Source organism: Zonotrichia albicollis, chromosome 1 (genome assembly GCF_047830755.1).
Source record: "Zonotrichia albicollis isolate bZonAlb1 chromosome 1, bZonAlb1.hap1, whole genome shotgun sequence".
NCBI lineage: Eukaryota > Metazoa > Chordata > Aves > Passeriformes > Passerellidae > Zonotrichia > Zonotrichia albicollis.
The window spans coordinates 154,243,923-154,259,045 of record NC_133819.1 but is presented as its reverse complement, the minus strand read 5'-3'; the positions used below and the strand labels follow the sequence as shown (position 1 = coordinate 154,259,045).

The following is a 15,123-nucleotide window of genomic DNA, read 5'->3' as shown; positions in this document are numbered from 1 at the left end:
CCCATGATTCTGTTATCCCAATAGTTCATGACTCAGTGACTCCATGATCCCAGAATTCCATGATCCCAAAATTCTGTGATTCCAAGATTCTCAAAGGCTGAACTTGATAATCTTGGAAGTCTTCTCCAATCTTAATGATCCCATAATTCCAGGATTTTATTATCCCAACATTCCCACGATCCCATCATCCCAATATCCTATGACTCAACGCTTCCATTAACCCATAAATTCATGATCCCATAATTCCAGGATTCCCAAATGTTGGGCTCGATGGTCTTGGAGGTCTTCTCCAATCTTAATGACCCCTTGATTCCAGAAATTCATTATCCCACTGTTCCCATGATTCCACGATTCCATTGTCTCAACAGTTTACAACTCAAAGATTCCATCATCCCATAAATTCATGATCTCATAATTCCACAATTCCAAGATTCCCAAAGGTTGGGCTTGATGATCTTGAAGGTCTTCTCCAACCTTAATGATCCCAGGTTCCCATGATCCCGTTATCCCAATAATCCATGATTCCATGATTCCATATCTCTAGGATTTTTTATTCTCCATGATCCCAGAATTCCCTGGTCCATGATTCCATATCTCTAGGATTTTTTATCCTCCATGATCCCAGAATTCCTTGATTCCAGGATTCTCAAAGTTTGGACTTGATGATCTCGAAGTCTTTTCCAGCTTCCACGGCTCCGTGACCCCGTAACTCCATGATCCCGTCATTTCCTGACTCCCTGATCCCAAGACCTCACAATTCCACAATTCCACAATTCCCTGGCTCCGCAATCCCACAATTCCATGAGCCTCCAACCTTGACCTCGATGTTCTTGGAGATCTTTCCCAACTTCAGCCATTCCATAATTCCATGACCCCACAATCTCATGGATCCATAATTCCATAACTCCATGATCCCAAGATCCTCAAATGTCAAACCTGATGGTCTCAGAGACCTTTCCCAACCTGAGTCATTCCATAACTCCATGATCCCATCATTCCAAAATCCCAGGATTTTCACAGGTCACACTTGATGTTCATGGAGATCTTTCTCAACTTCAAACGTTCCACAATTCCATGATCCCATAATTCCATGATTCTCAAACCTTGACCTTGATGGTCTTGGAGACCTTTCCTGACCTGAGTAATTCCATGATTCCATAATGCTATAATTCCAAAATCCCAGGATTTTCAGAGGTGAAACTGGATGTTCTTGGAGACCTTTCCCAACCTCAGCCATTCCATAACTCCATGATCCCATAGTTCCAAAATCCCACGATTTCAGAGGTCAAACTTTACATTCTTGGAGCACTTTCTCAAGTTCAGTCATTCCACAATTCCATGACCCCACGATCCCACAATTCCATGAGTTTCAAACCTTGAACTTGTTGTTCTTGGAGACCTTTCCTGCCCTGAGTAATTCCATAACTCCATGACCCCATAACTCCAAAATCCCAGGATTTTCAGAGCTCACACTCGATGTTCTTGGAGCTCTGTCCCAACCACAGCCATTGCACAATTCCATGGATCCATGATCCCATAACTCCATGATTCCCAGTCCTTCAACTCGATGTTCTTGGAGCTCCTTCCCAACCTCCATCATTCCATAACTCCAAGACCCCATAACTCCAAAATCCCGGGATTTTCAGAGGTCAGACTTGATGTTCTTGGAGACCTTTCCTAACCTCAACCATTCCATAACTCCATGACCCCATAACTCCAGAATCCCGGGATTTTCAGAGCTCACACTGGATGTTCTTGGAGCTCTTTCCCCGCGTGTTCCCACCCAACCCTGACCTGTCCCTTTTCCCTTTTCCCTGCCCGCAGCGACCTCCAGGCGCCGCTGGAAAGCTTGGAATTGGCCTTCTGCTCCCTCGTTCCCGCCGACCTCGCCTTCCTCTCCCACAGAGTCTCTGCACGGCTCCAGAGCCCTGGGATCCATCCCAGCATTCCCTGGTCCCACATTCCACAATTCCATGGATTGTGGTCCCAGATCCCAAGACCCCAGAACTCCATGATCCCACATTCCATAATTCCATGATTCTCAAACCTTGACCTTGATGTTCTTGGAGATATTTCCCAACCTCAGCCATTCCATAACTCCATGATCCCATCATTCCAAAATCCCAGGATTTTCAGAGGTCAAACTTGGTTTTCTTGGAGACTTTTCCCAACCTCTGCCATTCCACAATTCCATGATCCCATAATTCCATGATTCTCAAACCTTGACCTTGATGGTCTTGGAGACCTTTCCTGCCCTGAGTAATTCCATGATTCCATGACCCCATAACTCCAAAATCCCAGGATTTTCAGAGGTCAGACTTGATGTTCTTGGAGCTCTTTCCCAACCACAGCCATTCCATAATTTCACAATTGGATTCCACAATTCCATGACCTCATGATCCCATCATTCCATGAGTTTAAATCCTTTAACTTGATGTTCTTGGAGACCTTTCCTAAACTCAGCCATTCCATGATCCCATCACTCCATCATTCCAAAATCCCAGCATTTTCAGAGGTCAAACTTGGATTTCTTGGAGACTTTTCCCAACCTCAGACTTTCCATAACTCCAAGATCCCATAATCCAAAAATCCCAGGAATTTCAGAGGTCAAACTTGATGTTCTTGGAGATCTTTCTCAACTTCAAACATTCCAGCATTCCATGGCTCTGTGATCCCATAATTCCATGATTCTCAAACCTTGAACTTGATGTTCTTGGAGACCTTTCCTGCCCTGAGTAATTCCATGATTCCATGACCCCATAACTCCAAAATCCCAGGATTTTCAGAGGTTAAACTGGATGGTCTTGGAGCTCTTTCCCAACCACAGCCATTCCACAATTCCATGGCTCCATGATCCCGTAACTCCATGATTCCCAATCCTTCAACTTGATGTTCTTTGAGCTCCTTCCCAACCTCCATCATTCCATAACTCCATGATCCCATCATTCCAAAATCCCGGGATTTTCAGAGCTCAAACTCGATGTTCTTGGAGACCTTTCTCAACCTCAGCCATTCCATAACTCCATGATCCCATCATTCCAAAATCCCAGGATTTTCAGAGGTCAAACTCAATGTTCTTGGGGACCTTTCCCAACCACAGCCATTCCATAATTTCACAATTGGATTCCACAGTTCCAAGATTTTCAAACCTTGACCTTGATGTTCTTGGAGACCTTTCCTAACCTCAGCCATTCCATAACTCCATGACCCCATAACTCCAAAATCCCGGGATTTTCAGAGCTCACACTCGATGTTCTTGGAGCTCTTTCCCAACCACAGCCATTGCACAATTCCATGGCTCTGTGATCCCATAATTACACGAGTTTCAAACCTTGACCTTGATGTTCTTGGAGCTCCTTCCCAACCTCAGCCATTCCATACCTCCATGACCCCATGATCCCACAATTCCATGACTCTCAAACCTTGACCTTGACGGTCTTGGAGCTCCTTCCCAACCACACCCACCCCACAATCCCACGATCGCACGGATGCAATCCCAGCTCTCATTCCTCCCGAATCCCACCCACCCCTGCCCTGTCCCTTTTCCCTTTTCCCTGCCCGCAGCGACCTCCAGGCGCCGCTGGAAAGCTTGGAATTGGCCTTCTGCTCCCTCGTTCCCGCCGACCTCGCCTTCCTCTCCCACAGAGTCTCTGCACGGCTCCAGAGCCCTGGGATCCATCCCAGCATTCCATGGTCCCACATTCCACAATTCCATGGATTGTGGTCCCAGACCCCATAATCCCAGAACTCCATGATCCCACATTCCACAATTCCATGATTCTCAAACCTTGACCTTGATGGTCTTGGAGGTTTTCCCCAACCTCAGCCATTCCATAACTCCATGATCCCATCATTCCAAAATCCCAGGATTTTCAGAGGTCAAACTTGGTTTTCTTGGAGACTTTTCCCAACCTCTGCCATTCCACAATTCCATGACTCCACGATCCCATCATTCCATGATTCTCAAACCTTGACCTTGATGTTCTTGGAGACCTTTCCTGACCTCAGCCATTCCATAATTTCACGACTGGATTCCACAATTCCGTGACCTCATGATCCCATCATTCCATGAGTTTAAATCCTTTAACTTGATGTTCTTGGAGACCTTTCCTAAACTCAGTCATTCCATGATCCCATCACTCCATCATTCCAAAATCCCAGGATTTTCAGAGGTCAAACTTGGATTTCTTGGAAATCTTTCCCAACCTCTGCCATTCCACAATTCCATGACCCCAAGATCCCATAACTCCATGATTCTCAAACCTTGACCTTGATGGTCTTGGAGACCTTTCCTGCCCTGAGTAATTCCACAATTCCATGACCCCATAACTCCAAAATCCCAGGATTTTCAGAGTTCAAACTCGATGTTCTTGGAGCTCTTTCCCAACCACAGCCATTCCACAATTCCATGGATCCATGATCCCATAACTCCATGATTCCCAATCCTTCAACTTGATGTTCTTGGAGCTCCTTCCCAACCTCCATCATTCCATAACTCCACGATCCCATCACTCCAAACTCCCAGGATTTTCAGAGGTCAGACTTGATGTTCTTGGAGACCTTTCCCAACCACAGCCATTCCATAACTCCACGACCCCATGATCCCACAATTCCATGACTCTCAAACCTTGACCTTGATGGTCTTGGAGCTCCTTCCCAACCTCCATCATTCCTTAACTCCATGACCCCATCACTCCAAAATCCCGGGATTTTCAGAGGTCAGACTTGATGTTCTTGGAGACCTTTCCCAACCTCAGCCATTCCATAACTCCATGACCCCATCACTCCAAAATCCCGGGATTTTCAGAGCTCACACTCGATGTTCTTGGAGCTCTTTCCCCGCGTGTTCCCACCCACCCCTGACCTGTCCCTTTTCCCTGCCCGCAGCGACCTCCAGGCGCCGCTGGAAAGCTTGGAATTGGCCTTCTGCTCCCTCGTTCCCGCCGACCTCGCCTTCCTCGCCCACAGAGTCTCTGCACGGCTCCAGAGCCCTGGGATCCATCCCAGCATTCCATGGTCCCACATTCCACAATTCCATGATTCTCAAACCTTGATCTTGATGTTCTTGGAGGTTTTCCCCAACCTCAGCCATTCCATAACTCCACGATCCTCAGAGGTCAAACCTGATGGTGCTGGAAACCTTTTCCAACCTGAGTCATTCCGTAACTCCACAATTTGATTCCACAATTCCATGACCCCATGATCCCATCATTCCATGATTCTCAAACCTTGACCTTGATGGTCTTGGAGACCTTTCCTGCCCTGAGTAATTCCATGATTCCATGACCCCATAACTCCAAACTCCCAGGATTTTCAGAGGTCAGACTTGATGTTCTTGGAGCTCTGTCCCAACCACAGCCATTCCATAATTCCACAATTTCATTCCACTATTCCATGATCCTCTGATCCCACGATTCTCAGACCTTGAACTCGATGTTCTTGGAGGTTTTCCCCAACCTCAGCCATTCCATGACTCCATGATTTTGAAACCTTGAACTTGATGGTCTTGGAGACCTTTCCCAACCTCCATCATTCCATAACTCCATGATCCCATGATTGCAAAATCCCGGGATTTTCAGAGCTCAAACTTCATGTTCTTGGAGCTCTTTCCCAGCCTCAACCATTCCATAACTCCACGATCCCATCATTCCAAAATCCCAGGATTTTCAGAGGTCAAACTTGATGTTCTTGGAGCTCCTTCCCAACCTCCATCATTCCATAACTCCATGATCCCATCATTCCAAAATCCCGGGATTTTCAGAGCTCAAACTCGATGTTCTTGGAGACCTTTCCCAACCTCAGCCATTCCATAACTCCACGACCCCATGATCCCACAATTCCATGACTCTCAAACCTTGACCTTGACGGTCTTGGAGCTCCTTCCCAACCACACCCACCCCACAATCCCACGATCGCACGGATGCACTCCCAGCTCTCATTCCTCCCGAATCCCACCCACCCCTGACCTGTCCCTTTTCCCTGCCCGCAGCGACCTCCAGGCGCCGCTGGAAAGCTTGGAATTGGCCTTCTGCTCCCTCGTTCCCGCCGACCTCGCCTTCCTCTCCCACAGAGTCTCTGCAGGGCTCCAGAGCCCTGGGATCCATCCCAGCATTCCATGGTCCCACATTCCACAATTCCATGGATTGTGGTCCCAGACCCCAAGACCCCAGAACTCCATGGTCCCACATTCCATAATTCCATGATTCTCAAACCTTGACCTTGATGTTCTTGGAGGTTTTCGCCAACCTCAGCCATCCCATAACTCCATGATCCCATCATTCCAAAATCCCAGGATTTTCAGAGGTCAAACTTGGTGTTCTTGGAGACTTTTCCCAACCTCTGCCATTCCACAATTCCATGGCTCCGTGATCCCATCATTCCATGATTCTCAAACCTTGACCTTGATGGTCTTGGAGACCTTTCCTGCCCTGAGTAATTCCATGACCCCATAACTCCAGAATCCCAGGATTTTCAGAGGTCAAACTGGATGGTCTTGGAGACCTTTCCCAACCACAGCCATTCCACAATTCCATGGATCCATGATCCCATAACTCCACGATTCCCAATCCTTCAACTTGATGTTCTTGGAGCTCCTTCCCAACCTTCATCATTCCATAACTCCACGATCCCATAACTCCAAAATCCCGGGATTTTCAGAGGTCAGACTTGATGTTCTTGGAGACCTTTCCTAACCTCAACCATTCCATAACTCCATGACCCCATCACTCCAGAATCCCGGGATTTTCAGAGCTCACACTCGATGTTCTTGGAGCTCTTTCCCCGCGTGTTCCCCCCCAACCCTGACCTGTCCCTTTTCCCTGCCCGCAGCGACCTCCAGGCGCCGCTGGAAAGCTTGGAATTGGCCTTCTGCTCCCTCGTTCCCGCCGACCTCGCCTTCCTCTCCCAGAGCTTCCACGCGCCGGCCCTCAAGCGCCTGGACCTGAGCGGCCACGACTTCTCCCAGGGCCTGCTGGAGCCGCTGCGGCTGCTCCTGGAGGAGACCTCGGCCTCGCTGCTGCACCTGGATCTCATGGAATGCCGCATGGCCGACTCCCACCTGGACGCGCTGCTGCCGACGCTGCGCCGCTGCTCCCGCCTGCGCTTCCTGGGACTCTACGGCAACTCCCTGTCCACGGCGGCGCTCAAGGAGCTGCTCCACAAAACCCTGGAGCTGCCCGAGCTGCGCCTGGTGGTCTATCCCTTCCCCGTGGATTGCTACAAGCCGGAGCCGCCGGGCTCCGACGGAGATTGGGGGGATGCGGTGGATGAGGAGCTGCTGGCGGAGGTGGAGGTGGAGTTGGGGCGGGTGTTGGAGAGCTCCGGGCGGAGCGAGCTCGTGTGGAGCTCCAACCCCTGCGGGCACGGAGCGCTCGACTTCTTCTCGTTGTGATTGGGGGGGGAAAGGTGCTGCACCCCAAATTCCAGATCCTGCACCCCAAAATTCCAAACCCTTTACCTCAAAATCCAAATCCTGCACCCCAAATACCAAAATCCAAATCCTTCACCCCAAAATCCAAATCCTTCATCCCAAAATTCATCCCAAAATCCAAATCCTTCACCCCAAATTCCAAATCCTTCATCCCAAAATTCATCCCAAAATCCAAATCCTTCATCCCAAATTCATCCCAAATCTCCCAAACCCTTCACCCCAAAATCCAAATCCTTCGCCCCAAAATCCAAATCCTGCACCCACAAAATTCATCCCAAAATCCAAATCATTCATCCAAAATTCATCCCAAGTCTCCCAAATCCTTCGCCCCAAAGTCCAAATCCTTCACCCCAAATTTCATCCCAAAATCCAAATCCGTCACCCCAAAATCCAAACCCTTCATCCCAAATTTCCCAAATCCTTCATCCCAAAATTCCCAAATCCTTCATCCCAATATTCATCCGAAAACCCAAACCCTTCACCCCAAAATCCAAATCCGTCACCCCAAAATCCAAACCCTTCATCCCAAATTTCCCAAATCCTTCATCCCAAAATTCCCAAATCCTTCATCCCAATATTCATCCGAAAACCCAAACCCTTCACCCCAAAATCCAAATCCTTCACCCCAAATTTCATCCTAAAATCCAAATCCGTCACCCCAAAATCCAAACCCTTCACCCCAAAATCCAAATCCTTCGCCCCAAAATACAAATCCTGCACCCACAAAATTCATCCCCAAAACCAAATCCTTCACCCCAAATTCCAGATCCGTCACCCCAAACTCAAAATCCTGCATCCCAAAATCCAAATCCTTCACCCCAAAATTCATCCCAAAGCCCAAATCCTTCACCCCAAAATCCAAATCCTTCACCCCAAAATCCAAATCCTTCACCCCAAATTTCATCCCAAAATCCAAATCCTTCACCCCAAAATCCAAACCCTTCACCCCAAAATCCAAATCCTTCACCCCAAATTTCATCCCAAAAACCAAATCCTTCACCGCAAATTCCAGATCCGTCATCCCAAAATCCAAATCCTTTGCCCCAAATTCCAAATCCTTCGCCCCAAAATACAAATCCTGCACCCACAAAATTCATCCCAAAATCCGAATCCTTCACCCCAAAATTCATCCCAAAATCCAAATTCTTCATCCCAAATTTCAAATTCTTCACCCCAAATTCCAAATCCTTCTCCCCAAAATTCATCCGAAAACCCAAATCCTTCACCCCAAAATCCAAACCCTTCATCCCAAAATTCCCAAATCCTTCATCCCAAAATTCCCAAATCCTTCATCCCAATATTCATCCCAAAGCCCAAATCATTCACCCCAAAGCCCAAATCCTTCACCGCAAAATTCATCCGAAAACCCAAACCCTTCACCCCAAACTCCAAACCCTTCGCCCCAAAATCCGAATCCTGCACCCACAAAATTCTTCACCCCAAATTCCAAATCCTTCACCCCAAATTCCAGATCCGTCACCCCAAACTCAAAATCCTGCATGCCAAAGCCCAAATCCTTCACCCCAAAATCCAAATCCTTCACCCCAAAATTCACCCCAAAATCCAAATCCTTCATCCCAAAATTCATCCCAAAGCCCAAATCATTCACCCCAAATTCCAAATCCTTCACCCCAAAATCCAAATCCTTCGCCCCAAAATTCATCCCAAAATCCAAATTCTTCATCCCAAATTCATCCCAAATCTCCCAAATCCTTCACCCCAAAATCCAAATCCTTCACCCCAAAATTCACCCCAAAATTCACCCCAAATTCCAAATCCTTCACCCCAAAATCCAAATCCTTCACCCCAAAATTCACCCCAAACTCCAAAACCTTCATCCCAAAATCCAAATCCTTCACCCCAAATTCCAAATCCTTCGCCCCAAAATCCAAACCCTTCACCCCAAAATTCACCCCAAAATTCATCCCAAAATCCAAACCCTTCACCCCAAAATTCATCTCAAAGCCCAAATCCTTCACCGCAAATTTCATCCAAAATTCCAAACCCTTCACCCCAAAATCCAAATCCTTCACCCCAAAATCCAAACCCTTCATCCAAAATTCCAAACCCTTCACCCCAAAATCCAAATCCTGCACCCACAAAATCCAAATCCTTCGCCCCAAAATTCATCCCCAAATCCAAAACCTTCACCCCAAAATTCATCCCAGAATTCCAAACCCTTCATCGCAAAATTCATCCCAAAATCCAAATCCTTCATCCCAAAATTCATCCCAAAATCCAAATCCTTCACCCCAAAATCCAAATTCTTCATCCCAAATTTCAAATTCTTCACCCCAAAATCCAAATCCTTCATCCCAAATTCATCCCAAATACTTCCAAAACCCTTCACCCCAAAATCCAAACCCTTCACCCCAAAATCCAAATCCTTCGCCCCAAAATTCATCCCAAAATCCAAATTCTTCTTCCCAAATTTCAAATTCTTCACCCCAAAATCCAAACCCTTCATCCCAAAATCCAAATCCTTCACCCCAAATTCCAAATCCTTCACCCCAAAATCCAAATCCTGCACCCACAAAATTCATCCCAAAACCCAAATCCTTCATCCCAAATTTCAAATTCTTCACCCCAAAATTCATCCCAAATTCCAAATCCTTCACCCCAAAATTCATCCCAAATTCCCAATCATTCACCCCAAATTCCAAATCATTCACCCCAAAATCCAAATCCTTCACCCCAAAATTCATCCCAAAATCCAAATCCTTCATCCAAAATTCATCCCAAAATCCAAAACCTTCATCCCAAAATTCACCCCAAAATACAAATCCTTCATCACAAATTCATCCCAAATCTCCCAAATCCTTCATCCCAAAACCCAAATCCTTCACCCCAAAATCCAAATCCTTCTCCCCAAATTCCAAATCCTTCGCCCCAAAATCCAAATCCTGCACCCACAAAATTCATCCCAAAATCCAAATCCTTCACCCCAAAATTCACCCCAAAATTCATCCCAGATTCCAAATCCTTCACCCCAAAATTCACCCCAAAATTCATCCCAGATTCCAAATCCTTCACCCCAAAATTCATCCCAAAATCCAAATCCTTCACCCCAAAATCCAAACCCTTCACCCCAAAATTCCACCACACCCATCCCATTTTTTTCCCTTTATTTTGGTGCTTCCCCACCCGGTTTTTATATTTTTTCCCCCACCCCGATGTTTTGTGTTTTATTTCATATTTTGTGTTTTATTTCATATTTTGTGTTTTATTTTATATTTTGTGTTTTATTTTATGTTTTGTGTTTTATTTTATGTTTTGTGTTTTATTTTATATTTTTTATCCCACTCCAATGTTTTGTGTTTTATTTTATATTTTGTGTTTTATTTTATGTTTTGTGTTTTATTTTATATTTTTCCCCCACCCCAGACATTTTGTGTTTTATTTTATATTTTGTGTTTTATTTTATATTTTTTCCCCCACCCTGACATTTTGTGTTTTATTTTATATTTTGTGTTTTATTTTATATTTTTTACCCCCACCCTGACATTTTGTGTTTTATTTTATGTTTTGTGTTTTATTTTATATTTTTCACCCCAACCCTGACATTTTGTGTTTTATTTTATATTTTGTGTTTTATTTTATATTTTTTATCCCACTCCAATGTTTTCTGTTTTATTTTAGGGTTTTCCACCCAGTTTTGGGGTTTTCCCAAAGTTTTTCCCGGAAGTTTCGTTGCCGTGTCCGGAGGGGAAAGTTCTGGAATGTCCTGAATTGCTGGGGGACGTGATTTAATTAGGGAATAAATGTTAATTAATGATTTATCAGGAATTGGTTATTCATTAATGAGCTGCCACCACCCAAATCCTTCACCCCAAAATTCCAAATCCTTCACCCCAAAATCCAAATCCTTCATCCCAAAATCCAAATCCTTCATCCCAAAATCCAAATCCTTCACCCCAAAAATCCAAATCCTTCATCCCAAAATCCAAATCCCAAAATCCAAATCCTTCATCCCAAAATCCAAATCCCAAAATCCAAATCCTTCATCCCAAAATTCATCCCAAAATCCAAACCCTTCACCCCAAAAATCCAAACCCTTCATCCCAAAATCCAAATCCCAAAATCCAAACCTTCACCCCAAAAATCCAAATCCCAAAATCCAAATCCCAAAATCCAAATCCTTCACCCCAAAAATCCAAATCCCAAAATCCAAATCCTTCATCCCAAAATCCAAACCCTTCACCCCAAATCCCCAAATCCTTTATCCCAAATTCCGACATCTCCCGTCCCAAATTCCTGAATCTTTTATCCCAAATCCTTGATCCAAAAATCCCCCAAATCCCCCATCCCAAATCCCCAACCCTTCATCCCAAATTCTTGATCCAAAATTCCCAAACTCCCAAATTCCAAATTCCCAAATCCTTCATCCCAAAAATCCCCAAATACTTCATCCCAAATCCTTCATCCCAAAAATCCCCAAATCCCCAAATCCTTCACTCCAAATTCCCAAATCTTTGATCCAAAATTCCCAAATCCCTCATCCCAAAAATCCCAAATCCTTCATCTCAAATCCCCCAAACCCTTCATCCCAAATCCCCAAATCCCTCATCCCAAATCATTCACTCCAAATTCCCAAATCTTTGGTCCAAAATTCCCAAATCCTTCATCCCAAATCCCCAAATCCTTCATCCCAAATTTCCAAATCCTTCATCCCAGATCCCCCATCCCAAATTCCCAAGCCCTTCCTCCAAAATCCCAAAATCCTTGATCCAAAGATCCCAAACCCTTCATCCCAAACCCTTCATCCCAAATCCTCAGATCCTTCATCCCAAATCTCCCATCCTAAATTCCCAAACACTTCATCCCAAATCCTTCACTCCAAGTTCCCAAATCTTTGACCCAAAATTTCCCAAACCCTTCATCCCAAATCCCCAAATCCTTCATCCCAAACCCTTCATCCCAAATCCCCAAATCCTTGGTCCAAATTCCCAAATCTTTTATCCCAAATTCTCCATCCCAAATCCCCAAATCCTTCCTCCAAAATCCCAAAATCCTTGATCCAAAAATCCCAAATCCCAAATCCCCCAAATCTTTTATCCCAAATTCCCAAACCCTTCACCCCAAATCCCAAACCCTTCATCTCAAATTCCCAAACCCTTCATCCCAAATACTCAGATCCTTCATCCCAAATCCCCGATCCCAAATTCCCAAATTCATCATCCCAAAGTTTCCAAATCCATCATCCCAAATCTTCAAATCCCTCATCCCAAAATTCCCAAATCCCCAAACCCTTCATCCCCAATTCCCAAATCCTTCATCTCAAATCTCCCATCCCACATCTGCAAGTCCTTCACCCCAAATCCCCAAATCCTTCCTAATCCTACCAAAATCCCAAATCCTTCATCCAAACTTCCCAAATCCTTCACCCCAAAATCCCCAAATCCTTGATCCAAAGTTCCTGAATCCTTCATCCCAAATATCCCACCCCAAATTCTTCATCCCAAATTCCGAAACCCTTCATCCCAAATTCCCAGATCCTTCATCCAAAATCCCAAAATCCTTGATCCAAAAATCCCAAACTCCTCATTCCAAATTCCCAAACCCTTCATCCCAAAAATCCCCAAATCCCAAACCCTTCATCCCAAATTCCCAGATCCTTCATTCCAATTCCCCCAAATCTCCCATCCCAAAAATCCCCAAACCCTTCATCCCAAATCCTTCACTCCAAATTCCCAAATCCATCATCCCAAATCCCCAAACCCGTCATCCCAAATTCCCAGATCCTTCATCCAAAGTTCCCAAATCCTTCACCCAAATCCTTCACTCCAAATTCCCAAATCTTTGATCCCAAACCCTTCCTCCAAAATCCCAAAATCCGTGATCCAAAAATCCCAAATCCCCCATCCCAAATCCCAAATCCTTCATCCCAAATCCCCAAATCCCTCATCCCAAATCCTTGACTCCAAATTCCCAAACCCTTCCTCCAAAATCCCAAATCCCTCATCCCAAATCCTTGACTCCAAATCTCCAAATCTTTGATCCAAAATTTCCCAAACCCTTCATCCCAAATTCCCAAATCCTTCATCTCAAATCTCCCATCCTAAATTCCCAAACCCTTCATTCCAATGCCCCCAAATCTCCCATCCCAAAAATCCCCAAACCCTTCACTCCAAATCCCCAAATCTTTGATCCCAAATCCCCAAATCCCCCATCCCAATCCCCAAACCCTTCATCCCAAATTCCCAAATCCTAAATCCCAAATCCTTGACTCCAAATTCCCAAATCTTTGATCCCAAATTCCCAAACCCTTCATCCCAAATCCCCAAGCCCTTCCTCCAAAATCCCAAAATCCTTGATCCAAAGATCCCAAATCCCAAATCCCCCAAACCCTTCATCCCAAATCCCCAAATCCCAAATTCCCAAATCCTTCATCCCAAATCTCCCATCCCAAAAATCCCCAAATCCCTCATCCCAAATCCCCAAATCTTTTATCCCAAATTCCCCATCCCAAATCCCAAATCCCCAAATCCCAAATCCCAAATCCCAAATCCCAAATCCGCGACAGGAACGGGGGAATTTCTGGGATCAGTGTCAGGGATTTTGGGGCGTTGATTATTGGGGTTTTTTTGGGTTTTTTTGGGATTTTTTTTGCTGATTTTGGGGTTTTTTTGCTGATTTTTGGGTTTTTTTGGGGGTTTTTTTGGGGTTTTTTGGGGTTTTTTTTGTTTGTTTTTTTTTTGCTGATTTTTGGGGTTTTTTCGGGTTTTTTTTGCTGATTTTTGGGGGTTTTTTTGGGGTTTTTTTTGCTGATTTTTGGGGTTTTTTTGGGGGTTTTTTTGCTGATTTTTGGGGTTTTTTGGGGGTTTTTTTTTGCTGATTTTGGGGTTTTTTTTTTGCTGATTTTTGGGGGTTTTTTGGGGTTTTTTTGCTGATATTTGGGGTTTTTTGGGGTTTTTTTTGGTGATTTTTGGGGGTTTTTTGGGGTTTTTTTGCTGATTTTTGGGGTTTTTTTGTTTTTTTTTTTTGCTGATTTTGGGGTTTTTTGGGGGTTTTTTTTTTTGCTGATTTTTGGGGGTTTTTGGGGTTTTTTTGCTGATTTTTGGGTTTTTTTGGGTTTTTTTTTTGCTGATTTTGGGGGTTTTTTGGTTTTTTTTTTTGCTGATTTTTGGGGTTTTTTGGGATTTTTTTGCTGATTTTTGGGGGTTTTTTGGGGTTTTTTTGCTGATTTTTGGGGTTTTTTTGGTTTTTTTTTTTGCTGATTTTTGGGGTTTTTTGGGGTTTTTTTTGCTGTTTTTTGGGGTTTTTTGGTTTTTTTTTTTTGCTGAACTTTGGGAGTTTTTTGGGTTTTTTTTTGCTGATTTTTGGGGTTTTTTTAGGTTGTTTTTTTTTGCTGATTTTTGGGGTTTTTTTGCTGATTTTTGGGGTTTTTTGGGGGTTTTTTTGGGTTTTTTTTTGCTGATTTTTGGGGTTTTTTTTGCTGAACTTTGGGGGTTTTTTTGGGTTTTTTTTGCTGATTTTTGGGGTTTTTTGGGGGTTTTTTTGCTGATTTTTGGGGTTTTTGGGGGTTTTTTTTGCTGATTTTTGGGGTTTTTTTTGGGAGTTTTTTTTGCTGATTTTTGGTTTTTTTTTTTTTTTTTTTTTTTTTTTTTTTTTTTTTTTTGCTGATTATTGGGTTTTTTTGGGTTTTTTTTGCTGATTTTTGGGGGTTTTTTGGTTATTTTGCTGATTTTGGGGGG

At 44.3% G+C, this 15,123-nt stretch overlaps 1 protein-coding gene across 1 annotated transcript; it reads left to right on the top strand.

Annotated features, from left to right (window-relative positions):
* The first annotated feature begins 6,745 nt into the window (after positions 1–6,745).
* LOC141731770 (leucine-rich repeat-containing protein 14-like) lies at positions 6,746–11,206 on the top strand. Its single transcript, XM_074558415.1, has 2 exons — positions 6,746–7,404; positions 11,069–11,206. The coding sequence occupies exon 1, from the start codon at positions 6,761–6,763 to the stop codon at positions 7,388–7,390; it is 630 nt and encodes a 209-aa protein (XP_074414516.1). The 5' UTR covers positions 6,746–6,760; the 3' UTR covers positions 7,391–7,404; positions 11,069–11,206.
* The last annotated feature ends 3,917 nt before the right edge of the window (positions 11,207–15,123 follow it).